Source organism: Physeter macrocephalus, chromosome 13, assembly GCF_002837175.3.
Source record: "Physeter macrocephalus isolate SW-GA chromosome 13, ASM283717v5, whole genome shotgun sequence".
NCBI lineage: Eukaryota > Metazoa > Chordata > Mammalia > Artiodactyla > Physeteridae > Physeter > Physeter macrocephalus.
Genome location: NC_041226.1, coordinates 24,249,881 through 24,269,357, shown reverse-complemented (window position 1 = coordinate 24,269,357; position 19,477 = coordinate 24,249,881). Strand labels below are relative to the sequence as shown.

General features: G+C 42.9%; 1 protein-coding gene across 19 annotated transcripts in view; it reads right to left on the bottom strand.

Annotated features, from left to right (window-relative positions):
- The window catches only part of ENOX1 (ecto-NOX disulfide-thiol exchanger 1), a 657,005-nt gene that overhangs the window by 116,572 nt on the left and 520,956 nt on the right, over positions 1-19,477 (bottom strand). For 18 of the 19 annotated variants that reach the window (XM_028497884.2, XM_028497886.2, XM_028497889.2 and 15 more), the window contains 2 exons: positions 16,867-16,973; positions 12,609-12,726 (listed from right to left, as the gene is read on the bottom strand). The exons of the other annotated variant lie outside the window; for it this stretch is intronic. In XM_028497884.2, the coding sequence (XP_028353685.1) occupies positions 12,609-12,726; positions 16,867-16,973 (225 nt within the window). The remainder of the gene's footprint in view (positions 1-12,608; positions 12,727-16,866; positions 16,974-19,477) is intronic. 19 annotated transcript variants of the gene reach the window in all.

The window sequence follows — 19,477 nt, the reverse complement described above, 5'->3', positions numbered from 1 at the left end:
CATCGGCAGGCGGACTCTCAACCACTGCGCCACCAGGGAAGCCCTACTAGGATTTTCCAGAGCAGATAAACACCACTCTCAGCTCAAAGACTGAGTCTCAAATAGTCTTACAAGACTTCGTTTGCTATTTTTCCCCCCTTAATATGGCACTGCCAGACAAATGATATCACAGTCCCATACATGTCATAAGTAAGAATTCACTAAATATTTGTTTTCATTTTATCATTGCTTTGTATTATGGCATTGTTTAAGACAATTTCATGGAAGCAAAGAGCTAAGGATAGAGAAATGGATGGCTCTACGACGTTTGGATTATATAAACTATATGAGAAAAGTCTAGTATGGCAGGTGGAGACATTTCTTAATCAACCAACTGGTAAATCACTAAAACAAGAATTAAATCTCTTATCCTACTTCCAATAGATTTGCCAAATATGTGTTATCACTTTTTACCTGAAAACTTGTAATTACAAAAAAAAATATCCCCAATACAAACTTGCAGACATTATTCAGCGTTCCAGCTGATGATTGTTTGGGGGGAAAAAAACCCACATTTTTCTCGTTAATTTCGAACATGGGGTAAGAAGGGAGAGGACATATTACTTCTAAGCTCTCTCCCCAATCAAAACTTCTCTGAGTCTGTGCATCTCAATAACATTGATATTATTGTAGGTGCTCTCCCTCAAACTTTTATTTTTAAGATTGATTGAGGGGCAGATCTCATAAAGATAAGCCTCGGGAACAAGGAAGGATGGAGAACGCCTCAGTAAGTCTTGAAATTAGATGGAGAGTCAATGAATGATTTTCAGGTAGGCTCTCCCAGGCCCTGGGGATGCAGGGGAAACATGGGATGAGATGGGAAATCAAAGAACCAATATTGTAGCTCAGATCATTGCAGATCAATCATCATATCTGTGCTTGTGTTTAGAGAAGTAGTTATATTTTTCTCTTTACCTTTTTGGAGAGTCAGGGAATGGAAGACTAGGGCTGTGACAGTGTGTCCGCTTTACCAAAGGAATACATGACATGGCATGATTCCTTCCCGATGTACTTTGCCTCTTCAAAGCAGTTCTTCTTCCAGCCCAAAGCCATAGAGCTGGTTGTTTTTGAGGAAATAAATATCATTCAGCTAGAAAAGGGACTGTGCCAATTTCCTGAATATTTTTAAAAGCTGGCATTTCTGTTGGAATGGGCTAGAAAACAGTTTGCCGGATGCACTGCCTATGTTGAAGCCAATCTCTTTCTAGTCAGTAGAAAAATCCAGAAAGTAATGGGAAGACTAAGCAAAAGCCCCAGTCAGCCTGGTCGGGATTAACATTTTAAGGTAATAAACATCTCCAGCCTACCTTTGCTTCCAAACGGCACCATGGTGCCATGCACATAGCAGGCATTCAAAATCCTTGGTTGATTTTACTGACTCTTACGATGTCACTTACGGCATTTGAGGGATATTCTATTCTGGAGCTTTTTTTCCCACAACATTTAGGGGTGCCATAGAAAGGTCATTAACGTGGAAAGAAGAAAATTAGTACTGAGTTCTAGTACTAATACCTAGTGTTAGTACTAGCTCTAGTTCTAGTACCTTCCACTTACTATCTTGGGCAAATAACGTTAACTGCTCAACATGGGACTGCACATTCCTGTTTGGGAAGAAAGGAGAAGGTTATGCAAGGTGCTTTCTAAGGGTCTCTTCATATCTGAAGAGACTCATGGTTGCCAGTCTCCTTGTGGGTAAGAATTCAACATGTCTGCCTGGATCAGAACTTCAATTATTTCTTGGATCCTTAATTAAATAGTTACACAAATATGATCATATTTGGAATAGGAAACTGCAAGACGATGTGGTCTAGGAAGGTAAAATATTATGGAAAATTAAAGGTGATTATTCCCCAATTTGAAGCAAAAGAGGGCAATTCAATAAACTTCTATCATCTGATACCAGTTACTATTCATGACTACTTTCAACTTTCCTGTGATCAGAAATGGCCAGGTAGTATTCCTCAATCAATACAAATTTTACCACAGATTCTCCTGGGTAATTTTTATATTAATATTTGCTGTAGTCCAATTATTTAAATAATACATGTATGTTCTGTAGAAGTTTTTGAGATGCAAAAATAAGAAAAAAGATCACTGGTAATCACACCATCTAGAAAGTCACTCTGAATATTTTGACCTATCTCCTTACAGATTTCCCCCTAACATATAAATTGTGAATACAACACATACACAAACACACAATTGGAATGATCTGTACATTGATTTGTAACTGCTTTTTTAAAATCACTTAGCAATATACAGAGAACCTTCTCTCATGCCATTATATAGTTTTCTAAAACATGGTTGTTTTCAAGGCTGCTTATGGATATATGATTAATTAACCAATACCCTAGTGTTAGATATTTACATATTCCTAAGGTAATTCTGATAACTGAAAATTTGGGTAACTGCATCAAGCGGCAATGACCCACATGCAGGAAGTGGAATGCAGAGTTCTCTGGGACACAGCGGCTCTAGAAGTTATCAGTACAATGGGCTCAATAAAGAACCTGCAACACCCTCCCTGAAGCACTACGATGAATCGACTCTGTTTTGCAACTTTTGCTCCAGAAATGCGTCTCCCTACTTCTCTGCTGGTAATGGGGAGTCTCAAATAAAACGTCCCTTCTCTAGCCCCTTCCCAGAAAGCTTCCCAAACTGTGTCCTGGAGCTGGGGAGAAGGTCTGCTGAGCACACTTTGGGATCAAGGACATGCATGCCAGTAAAAGAGAGGAGTCTGTAAGCCATTTAGACATGGGAGCGCTCACTATAATAATAATTTTTAAAATTGCTATAAACTTCAATGTCCAGCGCTTCTAAGTATCATAAATGGAAGGTGGAATTTCTAAGAAAGGGGAGAAATAATTACTGCTACTTCTGTCAATTACTTTTTCCATTAGTTATGGGGCATTTAACTGAGTGTGGCTCACCGGAGTTCAATTGGCTATCTGTCCTCACTTTCTGTATTCCTACAGTAGAGCTTCAGGTCTTAGATTAATGAAGCTTATGGGCAACAGTGTTAGGAGTCAAGGTACAATAACTTTATGTCGCCAACTGTGTCTTGATGAACGATGCGGTATAAAAGCACAGGAGAATTAGGACAGTGGTGTTCATAAACAGTACATCAGGGCCAAGAAGCTGGTAGCAGCATAGGTTTTAATATAGTCTGGTATCGATTCTTTTGGCCAATGTCCCACTTTAACAGTGTTAAAGTCACACTTTAAGATTTCAGATGGTGAGGTAGAGAAGAAAATCAATAGATACTATCTTTCCGCTACTAACCAGCTACGTATCTATAGTTCTCTGCCACACTCACATTTAAGGGCCCTAAAAGATGCTTTGGGGAGGGCTGGCCCAATTTTCAGGCTTTAATGACCTCAGGTATCTACTCTGACCACCTCAAAGATTACAGCTTGAAGTCCTAAAGGTTCACGGGAAGGAGCCCATGATCCAGAAAGGATACACACGCACTTGCTCTATATTTTCTATTTCCTTAATATATAAAAAAAGCTTTAAAAAACACCACCTGTTATACAAAAAGGTCTGACTAAAAACAATCATGTATATATTAAAAAAATACATACAAAAATGCTTATGTAGTTAGGCTGTGAAGAAGAAAATGAATCAGAAACTAAAGAGTCTTTTGTAGTGTTATAACTGTTTTATCTTTTATTATTCTTAATCATTAGACTTTCCAAAATGAATAGGTATTTTTTTATATCAAAAATAGATTTCATTTTCAAAAAGTCACACGCTGCTGGAGGGCAATGAGCTGATCTACTAAAAGTGTTTTCTATAAGCGCCAGCTAGAATCACAGGTGAGCGCTTAAAAAATTACGTCAGTGTTGAAAAGGATAATCCTCATTTGGTAATCAGAAATTCTGACTCATTAGTTACCAACTAAGAGGAAAAACTAGGAATAAATGCCACTAAGGATTCTTTCATACATTTAGGAAAGAGAAAGAAGAGAGTTACAAACTTACCCAAATTCTGTCATCTAAACTCCCTCGAAAATATTCTGCATTTTTCCAGAAGTTGTGCAAACCCCACTTAAATTCCAACAACACTGTGTTAATTTTGCTCAAATGCAAGCTGAAAACATATTTTAACATCCTGTCAGAATGAGATACTAAGAGTGTCGATAAAATGACACTAAAATAAATGTAAATTTAGACTGCTGTTATAAGTGGCTGCCTGACTCTACGAAGATGGTAGGTTGCTATAGTATTTTCCATAGCAACTTTGCACCTTATTACATAAATATTCCCTCAGTGTCCTCAGAGCCTGCTAAGAAAACGGGATTAAATCTACTCCCCTACGTAATGATCCTGCATCAAAACTTATCAGAATGAAATGCCCCCAAAACATAATAAACTGCAATCCAGATCATGGTGCCCCTGGCAGTTGAAAGGCATCACAGCGCAACAGGCTGGGCACGGGCGGCTGTGCCGTGACCTCGTGCTGTCCACTGGCCATTTGTCTACATTCCTCCTGGGTCAAGGTCTCCGCACTTCTCCCTTTCTGAACATTGAGTGGTAAGTTCCTCACTTTTCTCCTCTGCCTGCCAACTACCCATCAGCCCAAGAGCCCTTCACCACACTCCAGGGGCTCCTGTCACCAGGCCAGAAGCCAGGGCTTGATAGAGCCGGAGTCCTCTCTGCAAGGTGGCTGAGCTGGGAGCATGTGCTGGGCTGTCACACAGGAAACACTTCAGAGAACCCAGCCGGCTCCAAGCTAGTACTGACCAGGCGTGAATTGATGGAGACCCTCAACCAGGGCTCGCCTGGGTTTTCTGGGGGCGCCGCTCAGCTGAGTGGCTGGAGCGTTAGGGAAAAATCTGTGGTCTCCGAGACACAACACAATTTCAGCAACCCAAATCGATTTGACACGAAACACACGATTACGGAAAATCTGTGCGTATATGAGAGCGATGTTGGGAATACGGCACCGTCTCGGGCTACAGAAAAATAAGATTATAAAGGAGCTCCGCTTAAAGACAGTTTAGCCTCCAAATGTGAATTTACAGAACAGATAAGCACGGTCTGGTTGGACAGGAGTGCTGCCGTGACAAAGGAATCCTGCTCCACGGGGGGTCGGTTTAACAGCACCTGCCTCTTACATTTAAAAGGTAAAGAAATGATTTCTACACTGTTCAGAAACACATCCATTACGAAATGGGAACTGTAACTGCACATGAAATCAAGGAGCTGAAAAATCGACCCCAAATAAACAATGATTTGATTTCCTTTGGCAAGATTAGCAAGATTTTAAAGAACAAATAAATAAAGGGAAGAAACAGAGAAAAAAAGCCTTGTCTCCTTGCAAATGAAGCTCTATTTCAAGAGATTAGGAATGAAGCAGGCTGCTCAGCCCACCTCGGAAGACTGATTTCATCATCTTTAAACCATATAAGTTTTAATGAATCACACCTCCTTGTTTGGCCCTTGGGTTCCCAGAAGACATTCTGTCATGGTTGGAAATAGAACGCTCGTCTTTAACTTGGCGGTGACTGACGGACACACATCGCTGTTCTACTTCTCCTTCAGATGGTGGTCACGTGTGAAAACAGAAGGTCTACAAACAGCCTATCCTTCTCACCACTGGTGCGCCTGCCTTTGGGAGTCTGCTGGGCAGGGAGCACAGTCCCAGGCATGTGAGACTGAGCCATCTCACTTTGCACGTCTGAAGGCCCTTGTCCCCTCTGCCCGGTTCTGAGCGACCTCAGAGTAAACCTGCTAGGATTACACTCAATGTTTCCTAAAAGGAAGCTTCTACCAGCTGCAAGTGACATGGCTCCCGTCAGGCCCCCATCGGTCGGCTGCAGGACCCTGAACTGGAATCCAGTAGCCCTTCCCTTCTGTGCCCAGGCTGGTGCTGGGGGCTGCAGTGAACCTCTTCTTGGACGCGTGCCTAACTGTAATCTGTCTGTTGGGCATTCTTATGTCTTTCAAAGCACTCCCATACAGGAAATAAAACTGAATCAGAAAAATGAAGGCAGTCCTGGGGTTCAAAGAGATCAGGGGATAGCCCGAGAGAGCCTTATTATTAATTTTTTTCACCTAAGACTTCCAGCTATATATGAAACTGTTTAGACAGACTGAATACTGCTGATTCCAAGTGAACTTAATTATAAGTCCCTAATTTGACTCAGTTGGCTGAAAGAGCTGGAAAATCTTTGCCTTCTTACTGGAATTCAAAAAAAAAAAAAAAAAAGGCCGTACCTATTTTGTGGTGAGTTTCCATGGAAACTTGACAACCCAGAAAACATTCTTCATAATTAAAAGAGTATCTGCTCCTATAAGGAGCTCAGAGTTTAAATAAGGTGTAATTAAAACCCACGAGCATTTGTGCATATGGAATGGTTTAAGGGTCGTCTATTAAGCAAGGGCCGTTTTAGATTTACTCTCTTCTAAAATCTGTGTTCAATGTACTATGTATACTCACCAAATATTGGGTTAGGTACATACACTGGAGAGCGATGTTCATTCTGCTTTATCCTGAATTTAAATTAACGGCTTAAAATATATTTGGCATCAGGCACTGTATTTCTATTAACTTAAAATGTTTATTTATCTCCTTAAAAGTATCTCGCACCTCAGAGCGCAGGGTAGGCTGTGTCTCTCTCCATACCCCCTGGGTCCACAGTGTCTTGAACACAAGAAGATGCTTGACAAGTGTTTGTCAATCATTAGCATGATGCTGAGTTTCAATTCTCTGGTCCATAGTCTCTTCAGCAGGTGGCACTGAATTCTGGGTGTGCAAAAGTTCTGAACGTTGCGGAGAAATGAGCCATTCTTGTCTGAACACGCTTCTTAACGCCTGCCATTTCAGTTTAACCAGAGCAAGTGTTCTCAGGGCTACCATCTTCTGATCAACTTAAGTGACGGAACCATCAAAAACAGGGACCAGAGGAAGGGGATTATGTGATTGAAGTCAACCAACTCTTATTGAGCACTTATACTTGGTGAAGGGCCCAGGACTAGGTGTTGGGGGATGACTAAGATGAGAAGCAGAGTTACAGTCACTGAGTTTCTTGTTACATGCTCCACACTAAGTACTGTTGGAAGGGCTTCATACGCACCGACTCACTGAACTCACAATACTGACACTAATCAGGCTCTGCTAGGGAAGCCTTACCATCTAGGACAGACTTCTCTTCTCCCTTCCTTCCTGTGCAACTCCTGGCCCTTCCCCACTGCCCACCTGGAGGGAGGGAGGAAGGAGAAAGGGTGAGGGGAAGGAGAGAGGGAGAATAGAGGTGAGGGGAGAGACAGAGGGAGAAGGAAGGATCTGGCTTTTAAAATTTGGCTTGACTGCAGCAGGAGACAGACTATATGCAACAATACATTTGAATTTTTTTGGTTTTTTTTTTTGTTCTTTTTGTTTTTTTTGCGGCACGCGGGCCTCTCACTGCTGTGGCCTCTCCCGCTGCGGAGCACAGGCTCCGGACGCGCAGGCTCAGCGGCCATGGCCCACGGGCCTCAGCCGCTCCGCGGCACGTGGGATCTTCCCAGACCGGGGCGCGAACCGGCGTCCCCTGCATCGGCAGGCGGACGCGCAACCACTGCGCCACCGGGGAAGCCCTACATTTGAATTTTTATCAAAAATTATCTTCACAGACTTTGGAGCAGGATGCCGATGTTCTTGAATAAATGCTTCGATAAATCTGTCTTGATTTTCAAATGTATTAGCCAAACTCATTTTCATTTTTATCAGGATCTTAGTTTGGCTCCAGCAAACTCCTTTTCCCCTTTAAGAGTCACCGGCTGAGCAGCAGTGACTGGCCCGCCCAGAGGGATGTGGAAGTGACAGCCGGTCTGGCGGAACTCTGGCCAAAGACACACTGTAAATTACTATACGTGGTAAACAGCAGAAGTACAAGGAAGTATCCTTCATAATCAGAAAAGCAGAGATGCCCTGAAAGACTTTGATTAAAAAAAAAAAATTGAACCCAAGGTATCATACAAGTCCTCACATAATAAACCTTGCTTTTTCTGAAAACCAAAGTCAATTCTCTCCCCCTCCCCCTCAGAAATGCAATGAAACCCGCGCAGGTTTTTGTTCTAGGAGGGAGATGGAGGGCAGGGCAGGCCGGAGGCTCCCGGGAGGGAGGGTATTATCCCCTGGGATTTCCAAGAAGTCCTGAGTCAGCTGCTGCCCGTGAGGCAAGGTCTCACTGTTTTGGCAGAAAAGGAGGGGGCAGGGATTCCTTAAAGGATGGAGAAGTTTACTTCTATTTCAGGTCTGGCAATTCCTCTGTCCGTTCAGTAGAGCGCTCTGTTTTCGGAGGCCTGCTTGGAGGTGGCTAGACTAACGCATGCAAATTTGTACCTAAAAAAACGAGTGGCCTGTCACCTAAGGAGATGCCGCTGGAAGGCCTGTTTCCCTCAGGCTGTAGGGCCTCAGTCCCCCCTTTCAGCAGTTCACACGATCTTGTCTGAAGCTGGTCAAAAGACAAGATGGGATTCCTGCTATTAGGCTGCGCCCCCTGAATATGCACAGCTGAAAGAACCACCACCACCTACCTGCCTTTTGGCAGGATCTTGAGGGCCCAGCGGAATAAGGAAGGTCAGTTGCTTTCCCTTCCCTCCAATCAGTCTTGCGCTTTCCTCATCAACCACACACCGCATTCTCCGGGTCCGTCTCATTTCGAAAAGCACAAAAAAGACTTTGAACTCCTCAAGGCCTGGCATTCGAACCCCGGTTCTTTCCTCTCTGCCCTCAAGGCCTGGTGTGGAACACGCACCGTACTGTGTTCATTAATTCTGCTGACCAAGGAACGAGCCTGGAGAAAGTTCTGCAAGTTCAAGTCCTACTTCAGGCTCTTATCAGACGCCTGGGAGAAAACCACAGAGGTCTGGGCAGAAGGCTCTTCAGTCGAACTTCCAGGGAGGACCCCTGTGGTCCCCACTGAGAGGAGAGGTCCTTGGTATCCCTGCGGATTCTTCCAGAGCACAGATCAAGGGGCCAATCCTGCGGGTATATGCTTGCTGCCATGGTCTGTAAGATCTCCTCTGTGGCCTATTACTATTCTTGAGTCATTTTTATTCTTGTCTTATCCCAAGCAGGCTATGAAATTACACACATTTCTTATTTGAGAAATTGACAGGTTATTTAAAAAGAAATGCCACTCCCCCCAAAATAAGGGAAAAAAAAGCCACAGGTTCAAACCAGAATTCCTGATTGATTGCATTCTTTTCTTCTACACCTACCTTATAAAGATGTTGAAGATCCAGGTTTTGTGTAAACTTGCCCCTCATCTAGCCAGAGACACGCTGTAAATTACTATACGTGGTAAACAGCAAAAGTACAAGGAAGTACTCTTCGTAATCAGAAAAGCAGAGATGCCCTGAAAGACTCTGATTAAAAGTTATTTATTTATTTATTGGAAGAGCTCATTGAATTTAAGAAAAATCACACCCAAAACTCACTTTCTTCTTCTGATATATGACGGTCTGAAGAATAGAAATGCTGCGTGGAAGGTCGTTTCCTCAAATAAGCAAATCCAAACCCAATAATTGAGCAGTCCTGAGAAATCTGATATCAGTTTAATAAGAGACATACATTGACACATAAATGCTCGGTTCATTTTTCAGACAAAGGATATATGGCTTCAAAAAATAGTGGTGTGGTGCCTGCTTTTATGTTAAGCTTCTAAAAGATTCAACTGAACAGAGTTTGAGGATGACAGGGAAATTTTCTAAGGCAGTGGTTCTCAAACTTTAGCCTGCATCAGGATTCTGCCGAAGGCTTTAAATCACAGATTCTGGATCTCACATCCCCCCTCCCCCATCCTCTCGAGTCTGATTTAGTAGGTCTCGAGTAGCACCCGAGAATTTACATTACGAATTAGTTCCTAGGTGATGCTAACATTGCTGGACTGGGGACCATGCTTTTAAGAACCACTGTTCTAGGGAAATGAAACTCCCCTCTGTATACGTCTGGATGCAGGAGCTTTTTCTTGTGATCATCTTATGCTTCTGGCATTCTCTTCTAAAGCCCTGGAAAAACAGAGCATTCTGACCGCTATTTATTTATTTATTGAAGTAGAGTTGATTTACAGTGCTGTGCCAATCTCTGCTGTACAGCAAAGTGACTCAGTTATACACATACAGACATTCTTTTTTTTTTTTTTTTTTTGCTGCGGACCGGGGCACGAACCCGCGTCCCCTGCATCGGTAGGCGGACCCCCAACCACTGCGCCACCAGGGAAGCCCAGACATTCTTTTTTATATATATCCTTTTCCATTATGGTTTATCCCAAGAGACTGGATATAGTTCCCTGTGTTATACACTAGGACCTTGCTGTTTATCCATTCTAAATGCAATAGTTTGCATCTATAAACCCCAAACTCCCAGTCCATCCCTCCCTCTCCTCTCCTCCCCCTTGGCAACCACAGGTCTGATCTCTACATCTGGGAGTCTGTTTCTGTTTTGTAGATAGGTTCAATTGTGCCATATTTTAGATTCCACATATAAGTGATATCATATGGTATTTGTCTTTTTCTTTGTCACTTACTTCACTTAGTATGATAATCTCTAGTTGCATCCACATTGCTGCAAATGGTATTATTTTGTTCTTTTTTATGGCGGAGTAGTATTCCACTGTATACATGTACCACATCTCCTTTGCCCATTCATCTGTCAATGGACATTTAGGTTGTTTCCAGGAGGCATAACTCTCCCAGACTTCAGACAATACTACAAAGCTACAGTAATCAAAACAGCGTGGTATTGGTACAAAAACAAACGTACAGATCAGTGGAACAGTATAGACAGCCCAGAAACAAACCCACACACCTACAGTCAATTAATCTTTGACAAAGGACGCAAGAATATAAAACGGGAAAAGTCAGTCTCTTCAGCAAGTGGTGCTGGGAAGGTTGGACAGCTGCATGTAAATCAATGAAGTTAGAACACACCCTCACACCATACACAAAAATAAACTCAAAATGGCTTAAAGACTTAAATATAAGACATGACACTAAAAAACTCCTAGGAGAGAACACAGGCAAAACATTCTCTGACATAAATTGTACCCATGTTTTCTTAGCTCAGTCTCCCAAAGCAATAGAAATAAAAACGAAGATAAACAAGTGGGACCTAATCAAACTTACAAGGTTTTGCACAGCAAAGGAAACCATAAAAAAAAAAAAAAAGAAAAGACAACCTATGGAATGGGAGAAAATATTTGCAAATGATGCGACTGACAAGGGCTTAATCTCCAAAATATACGAACAGCTCATACAACTCAACAACAATAAAAACAAACAACCCAATTGAAAAATGAGCAGAAGCCCTTAATAGACATTTCTCTAAAGAAGAAATACAGACGGCCAGTAGGCAAATGAAAAGATGCTCAACATCACTAATTATTAGAGAGATGCAAATCAAAACTATAATGAGGTACCACCTCACACGGGTCAGAATGGCCATCATCAATAAATCTACAAATAACAAATGCTAGAGAGGATGTGGAGAAAAGGGAACCCTCCTACACTGCTGGTGGGAATGTAAGTTGGTGCAGCCGACTTATGGAAAACAGTACGGAGGTTCCTCAGAAAACTAAAAATGGAGTTACCATATGATCCAGCAATCCCACTCTTGGGCATATATCTGGACAAAACTATAATTCAAAGAGAAACATGCACCCCTATGTTCATAGCAGCACTATTCACAATAGCCAAGACGTGGAACTGACCGGTCAACCTAACTGACCGCTTTGTAATCTTGATGACTTGACCATTCTGGAATCTTGATTTTGGCTTCTACTAACCAAACTAGCAAAGATCCTCTGTTCCTGGTCACCCGAAAAGGCCTGGGAGAGGTGAGTGTTTTATTCCCTTTTTGGCAAAGGTGGCGACTGTGGTTGTTCCCAGGCCCTTTACGAAACACTCTTCCCCTCAGACAAGCAGTCTCCCTTGGTGCCTCCTCCGTTTGAGTGAGCACTTCTCCTGCTTGCTTTTACAACATCAAGGGAATTACATACAATTTGAGAAGAGAGTTTTAAGTCAGCATCTCAGATTAGGCAGAGAATATCAATCAAGGTTCTCCTTAAGCTTCTCTCCTTTTTATAACTCAAGGATTGATGCCCCTTTCTTGGTACCAAATGGGACCATCCCTTTGATTACAGGTTAGGAACTAAAATTTATTGGAAAGCAGTCTAATACTCCAGTACATTGCTTCAGAGGCTAGAAAGCTTCTTTAGGGATTAAACATTTCCCATGTAAGAAGTACACTGACTGAAACCAAATTTTATCTGTATTTCAGCATCAGAGGTGGCTGCCACACTCTGGAAAAGGATTTTTAGGGGAACAGGCAAATATCCTCGAAAATAAGTGTGGCCCCAGACACACATACAGAGAAACAACTGGAACAATTTAAATCATTATGTTCCCAAGAAGGAATTTCAAGTTCTAGTAATACAAGGCAGAGTCACTCAAAGATGAAAGTGTAGTTTAACTCAAATAAAAGTGAGTTATGTGGTCATTTCTCAATCTGTATGCCCCATCTAAGATTAGGAAGATCACTAAGGTATCTCACAGGGATGTGGCAGTTATCCACGTTACCTGATTCATCAACTCTCATTTTTTTAGTAGGGCTGTCACAGTTCTCATCATCTGACATTTCCATCTCTTCTTCTCGGCGGATGCCCATAAGCTGCTCACTCTGAGCGTTCCGGAGCTCCTGGAAGCAGAGGACCCACGGGCGTCAGAGTCAGCGACACATGGCACCCCTTTCCCGATGGTCTCTCCGTGTGTTATGACTGACATAGGAATGTCTCCACCTCCCAAACACGGCCCCACCTAATCTAGAGTGAAGTTCTGACGGGTCTGGGATGTGGACCAATCGAGGGATTCGGTATCAGACTTGGGAGAAATACCTGATCACCAATGGTGAGTCAAGGGCTCTTCAGCAAGTTATTTAATCTCTGAATTTCCTCATTTGTAAAAAGGGGGACAATAACGTCCAACTGGTAGGGCTGTCGCGAGGTTCCCATAGAAATGCCTATTACCAGAACTGGAACGTAGGGGCGGCTAGGAATGTGAGCAATTTTTTTTTTTTTTTTTTTTTTGGCGGTACGCGGGCCTCTCACTGCCGTGGCCTCTCCCGCTGCGGAGCACAGGCTCCGGACGCGCAGGCCCAGCGGCCGTGGCTCACGGGCCCAGCCGCTCCGCGGCACGTGGGATCTTCCCGGACCGGGGTGCGAACCCGCGTCCCCTGAATCGGCAGGTGGACTCTCAACCACTGTGCCACCAGGGAAGCCCGAGAATTTTTTAAAAGGCCAGTCTACCACTGACCCACTGTGTCACTTTAGGGATGTTTCTTCATCTTTCTTAGTGTCAATTCACTCACTGAGATAGTGTGACAAGGAGAGTTTTGAGGATAAAAAAGTTAATGCATGTGAGATACTTAGCATCATGTGAGAGACTTGGTTCATTAAGTTGAAAATATTGACCACTATTATTATTCATGCAAAATAGTGTGCCTGCATGTGTGTATGTGCCCATGTGTGATCACACACACACACACACACACACACACACACAACTTCAGATATCCAAATGGTGAAATTCAAATGATGTTGGAGGACAAAATAGAAACAGATGCCTTCTTTGTTGGTGTTTTACATTATCATGTGGGGTTTATTGTTTATGTTGTAATGGTTGTTTTAGCATCCCTTTAAGATCTAAGGGTCATTTCTTTCTCCACTTCCTAGAAAAGTAACTGCAATCAAGGCATTTAATTTCCTAAGCCTTTGTCTACTCACACATAAATGGGGTAGTAGTAATACAAGGCTGTTTGACTGCAAGAGTGTATGTGAAAACTCACTGTAAAAAGTAAAGAATTACACAATAAATTGTTTACTACTGTGCTTAAAAATCAGGACACTGTAATTGCTTACATTAAATAATTATATTATTATTTTGGATCAAGCTGTAAATTATATATTTGCAAATCCTTATCCATTCTGTTCTTTCATATGTTCTGTCCTCAAAAAAAATTTTAAAAAGCGGGGTGGGGTGGAAAGAGCTGCATTGCTGTTTTTCTCCCCATTTAAATTGGAGTCTCTAAAAAAAAGTCAAACAGTTAAAATAATTTAACTTTATAATAAATCTATGAATAAGAATAAAACTAAATTACAACACCTAATGTATTAATGGCATGACTTTAAACACAGTTTAAAGTGGTTATTCGATGGATGGATGTGTCTGTATTATTCTGTTACAGGTGCTCTCAACTCTCTTCTCTCCTTAGCACACAGATTTTAACTGCAGCATGATGGCAAGGGAATTCTGTATTGCTAACCACATTTGCACGGTCAGCTCTGAAACCTGGGGACCGCAATTGCAGAGACAAAGACAGGGAAGTCACCAAAGACAGGGAAAGGGGGAGGGCAGAAGGCAAGGTCCCTGGGACAGGGCCACCCATCACAGGGCAGTCCTGAGAGGCACCAGGATGCCAGGCAGTGTCCCCTCACTTGAGCATGCCACCCTGTAGAAAGAGGTGCCGATTCCGCCTTAAGTAACACCATCGGGTCTTGGAGGCGGATGTCACATGTGATTAGTGGGCAAGTTTTTAGGTCGTGGACAACTAATCTTTCTACTGACAAAGAGCCCAATTCCCGAGGAGGTGGCCTGAAAATACTCGAAGCAAAGAAACTTCAGGTGGAAAGAATAAACGAGGCTAAAAGGGCCTGTTGTTTAGTTCCTGCAGTTAGTGACAAACTGTCACACGGTAGCTGTTCTCGTGGGAAAGGGTGGCAGAAAGGAAAAGATTGGAGGAAAAAAAAAAAAGCTGAGGCTGTTTCCACAGGGTGCCTCTGGTTCAGCAGTAAATCACTTGTACACTCTAATAAATCTGTAAAGGTGCTGCAGATAATTAACAGATGCTGTTCACAGGAACGTGGAAAAATCAAGCCAATTATCAAGCTCATATGCAACTGAGAAATCATCCACAATGTCAAATTGCCAACTGGTATTTAATCAATCGGGCAACATGCAGGGGAGAAAATCAAAGGTAATTTAGAATTCTATTTCCTACTATATCAGAAGAGGTGGTGGTGGGAGTGGCAGGGAGACACAAAGACCCTTTACAGAAGCATCTTTCTGGGCTGTGTCCCTTTCTATCTCCCAGTAGGGAGCAAAGCAAGCAGGCTTCCTTGGGACAAGGCTGGAAGCCTTCGCGCGTGTCCTGCTCAGCAAGGGAGGGGATGGCCCTGCAGGGGGGAGGCAGGGCTGGGGGGACGCGATCCGACGTGGCAGGAAGCGTGATTTTAGATCAGTTAACCCGCCGCTCCCAGGTTAACGACAGTCTTTTTTATGCCCGGGTTTATTGCATATCATGCCACCTGCCCTTCTCTTAACATTTCTTTTAATCATGTCTGGTTTTATGTGAAGCCCCCCCAAAAATAAAATAAACAATTCATAGGCAGATCATTCCCAAATCTGAATCAGTTTATGGATTCCAATTAGTGTTTCAGAACCCTCGATTCATGTATTTCATCATTGATTTTCGGGACTCTTTCCTCATGAAAATCAACCTTGACATGGGGCTCCAGTCAGTGTCTGGGAGAGCACTGGGTAAGCATCCTTTGGTTTTCTGGCCCCCCGAAAAATAAAAGAGAAATCCCACCTCCTGCATCAGTCACGAACCACCTTCTCGGTATTTGTGAGCAAAGTAAAAAATGTCCTTCTTAATAATAAACTGTACTAGCCTTTTAAGTGTCTCATTATTGTGCAGTCATCCAGTACTCACCATAATAACAGTGATAATAAAGAATTCACTTGGTGTGCATATGGATGCTACATCAAGTGCCATTGGTATTCAACTGTAATTCAGCATTAGTTAATGGGCACTTTAAATGCTACCCAAATGATTGATACTGCAGTACTCTGTGGTGCCTCAAACTCTACATAAAACACTTATTTTACAAGTGTGAGCCAAAATCATTAAATTAACAAACCTTACCTTCTATAAGTTTGGGATTTGGAAAGAGGGGATTATCATTTAGAGAACTTGAATATTAACATGCTAGAGACGGAGAGGCATCCAAATGAAAAACATTCTCTCATTTAAAAAAAAAAAAAAAAGGAAGAAGCAAACAAAGACAGTATACTTACTTTTAAATTACAGGTTCAAAGCGTACACTACACACTGAGGAGTTAAAAATAACAGCTGGACCACCAGTGACTAATGACACAATCTGGTCCTTCTAGGTGGCAGCGAAGGTTAAGTTCTCAACTCTTGCCTTGGGGTAGATACTCACACTTCACACATGCATTGATGCAGAAGGGTGGACAGGGCTAGCCTGGACATTCACTTCCCTGAGGAAATCTGCTCTGGGGACAGGTCACATAGGACCTGCTGGCTAGCACAGGGGACGAAGACATTGCTTAGGATGAGAAGATGTGGATGAAAGGCATACTTGCCATTTCTAGCCAAAGAGCAAACCGTCACCATCATGTTGTAGAACACTGAAAAGAAACTCAGTAATTTAAAAACTAGTTTTCTATTTTACGTTACACTTTTTTTTTCTTTTTTTGCACAGTGATTAGGCAAAGTGTCTTAGCTTATTTCTGAGCTCTTTACTATGAATGGGAGAGATGCTTTTCTCCCTTTGCAGGGGAGAAAAGCACTCTGTCCTCTAAGCATTAAGTCAGCTGCTTTTCTGGACAAGGAACAAATCTGAGCTGGATTGGGAGCTGACAGTGAGGGCAGGATGACTGCCCACTGTAACAAAAACCATCATGGCTGCAGCCACACTATTCCCTGCCAATCCAGCTGTGTGATGGTGGTTAAAAAAGTAATAATAAAATCACCAACCTCAGAATGCTTTCGCCAAATGTCTATGTTCTTGCGCTGAGCTTTCGAGAAATGGTCCCAAGCTTTTTGTCTGGTAGAAGCGTTGAAAACGGCCACAATCTGCTCAACTTTGGTGAACAAGGAAGTCAAACAAGACAAGTAATTTATGTTGTGATCACTATAGGGAAGCAAAGCAAAGACACTAGGAGTCTATGGATGATGTCGCAGCAGAAATAACATCATCAATATCCATCCAATTTGTGCCTTTTTGTACTTACATGTTAGCAAGGTTGGGGAGGTCTCCCTTCAATGTCTGTCTCCATAACTTTAGGTTAAAACAAATTCTAAATATGACTGGGAAAAGTTCATGGACATCTGCTTCCAAGCATTTGTTACCTCTTGTCTAAAAATATGACTTGGTACATCTATACACCTAGATCTATAGATACACAGGCACTGGTGTCGACACACAAATATAGATATACAGATCAAGTAATGCCTGGATTGGGGCCTTAGAAGTGAAGCCCGGGGGGAGTGGCTGAATGAGGAAGAGCCAAACACATCTCTTTTTAGCTTTTGGTCTCCATCTCAAGGACCCCAGTGCAGCCGGCTGAAGACATTACCGTGTCCAAGTTCCAAGTTGGGGCAATGAGTAGTTGTGTCATATCCCCCTTCAGTCTCAAGGCCATTTTTACTCCTTGGTCCCCTTTTCTCCCCGCTGTTGCACCCATTATAGCCAGCTCTCCAGACCGCTGGCAGAAAATGGGAGCCACTGCCTTTACTTCAAGACAGACCAAGGCTCACCCAACCAGCAGCACCAACCAGCAGCACCGCATGCAGATCTTATTTCAACACCATATGGCGTCCTTCGTAGTTCATCATGGCCACGTACCATTCTCTGTTACTCCATTTTAACTTTCATAAGGCTCTCCTCCCTCTGGCTCCCGACACCCTGGAAGTTCTAACTCCAACACTTTGACTTAATTTAGAACTTCTGTGGCTTCCAGGGGAGGCGCTACGTCCATGATCAATGTTGAAGGGTGGTGAACAAACGTAGACAGGGAAAGGGATGGGCTCTTAGTAGTGGATGTGAGAGGTGGGGTCAACCAACTGCAGATTCAATCTTGCTTAAGCAGTTATTGATCTAGTAAGCACGGGATTAAGGAAATTACAGCACTGAATGAACCGTATGATTAAACCTGAACTCCTAAATATTTAGTTAGGAAGGCACAGTCAAAATGAGCTTCTTAGGGAAGCTAATGCTCTACTTAACATAAATCTTTCTAAAGTGATTCCCAAGGCTCTATTCTAAAAAAGGACATCAAAGCTCTTCCAAATCTTCCATGTGTCCAAGGAATGTCAAAGAGTAATAGAATAATCCCCACAGAAGAGCAACACCTGGTGCCCCAATTTCAAAAATTAGAAATAAACAAGTGTGTGATGGAGGAAAGGAAGAAAGCAGATTCCCTTCACTTACCACATGGTAAATATCTCCTAATGCTAATAAGCAACTACTTCTCAATCTATGGGTGATTTTCACAGGGGCTTTTACATGGACCGTTTTCTAACTCAAGAAGATCGCAACTCCAAATCTCCTTATTTATCAAACTTGATCATCATGTCTCCTGATGAATCTGTTGCACTCGCTTGTAACAGGAGGATTTAAGCTAAGCTCGCGCTGCCCTTGGGCACGTGCAGTTCCCCTCTCCTGCCTCACCTGGAGGAAGTTACTCTGCCAGACTAGTCACAATGAGCTGCTCCCAATACTGACTTGCCCCTGACCACCGACCCCCAGGGCTCTGCTCGGATGCACTGCCCGTGGCCGGCCGAGGAGAACTGGCCGAGGAGAACTGGTTCAGCCCCACTGCCTGGGCTTCCTATGGCTTTGCCTGCAGGGAGGCTGGGATCATCTGGGGCCTCCAGATGCCTGCTGCACGGGCAGCACAGAGCACTCGGCTCAAAATGCCCATGGTGGAATCCACTGCCTGATGAGACTATCTGGCAGGGGTGGTGATCATGGGATTGTTAAAGAGTAATGGGTCTCATCGCTTTTAATAGTAGACCTCTTTGATCAGCATCATTTAGAAGAGTAAGAACTGTGGTGTCCTGACACCAGGCCTGAGGAGAGAGGACAGGGAGGGTCGAGGCTGAGTTATCTGGGTGACAGAAGTCAAAACTCTGCCATCGATCAGAGAAGGCTGTTAATAAAGGGGATACACTAAAGAGAAAATTACGTGGTCATACATGCGTGTGTGGAGTGGGAGGAAGGTAAGAGAGACCAGTAATGCACTTGGAGGAGTACAGAAGGGAAGGTACTTAGAAGAAAGACTCTGCACAGGTTCAAGGGTAAAAATGGATCCCCTAATATCTACTCAAGGCATGTACTCTTGCAGATATTCCCTGTTTGAGGATAAATGCCTCAGTTATTTAGAACAGGTTATTACCGTATTCCAGGGTTTAAGTTCCATTCATTCATTCATTCATCCATTGAGGAAACATCTGAGATCCTCCTAGTTACCAGGCATTTGACTGATTGCTAGAAATATATGATTAAGACAAAGTCCACGCCCTTGATGAGACCATGGTCTCTAGGGAGCAAGAAAGACAAGCAGATAATTATCCTACGCAAGAG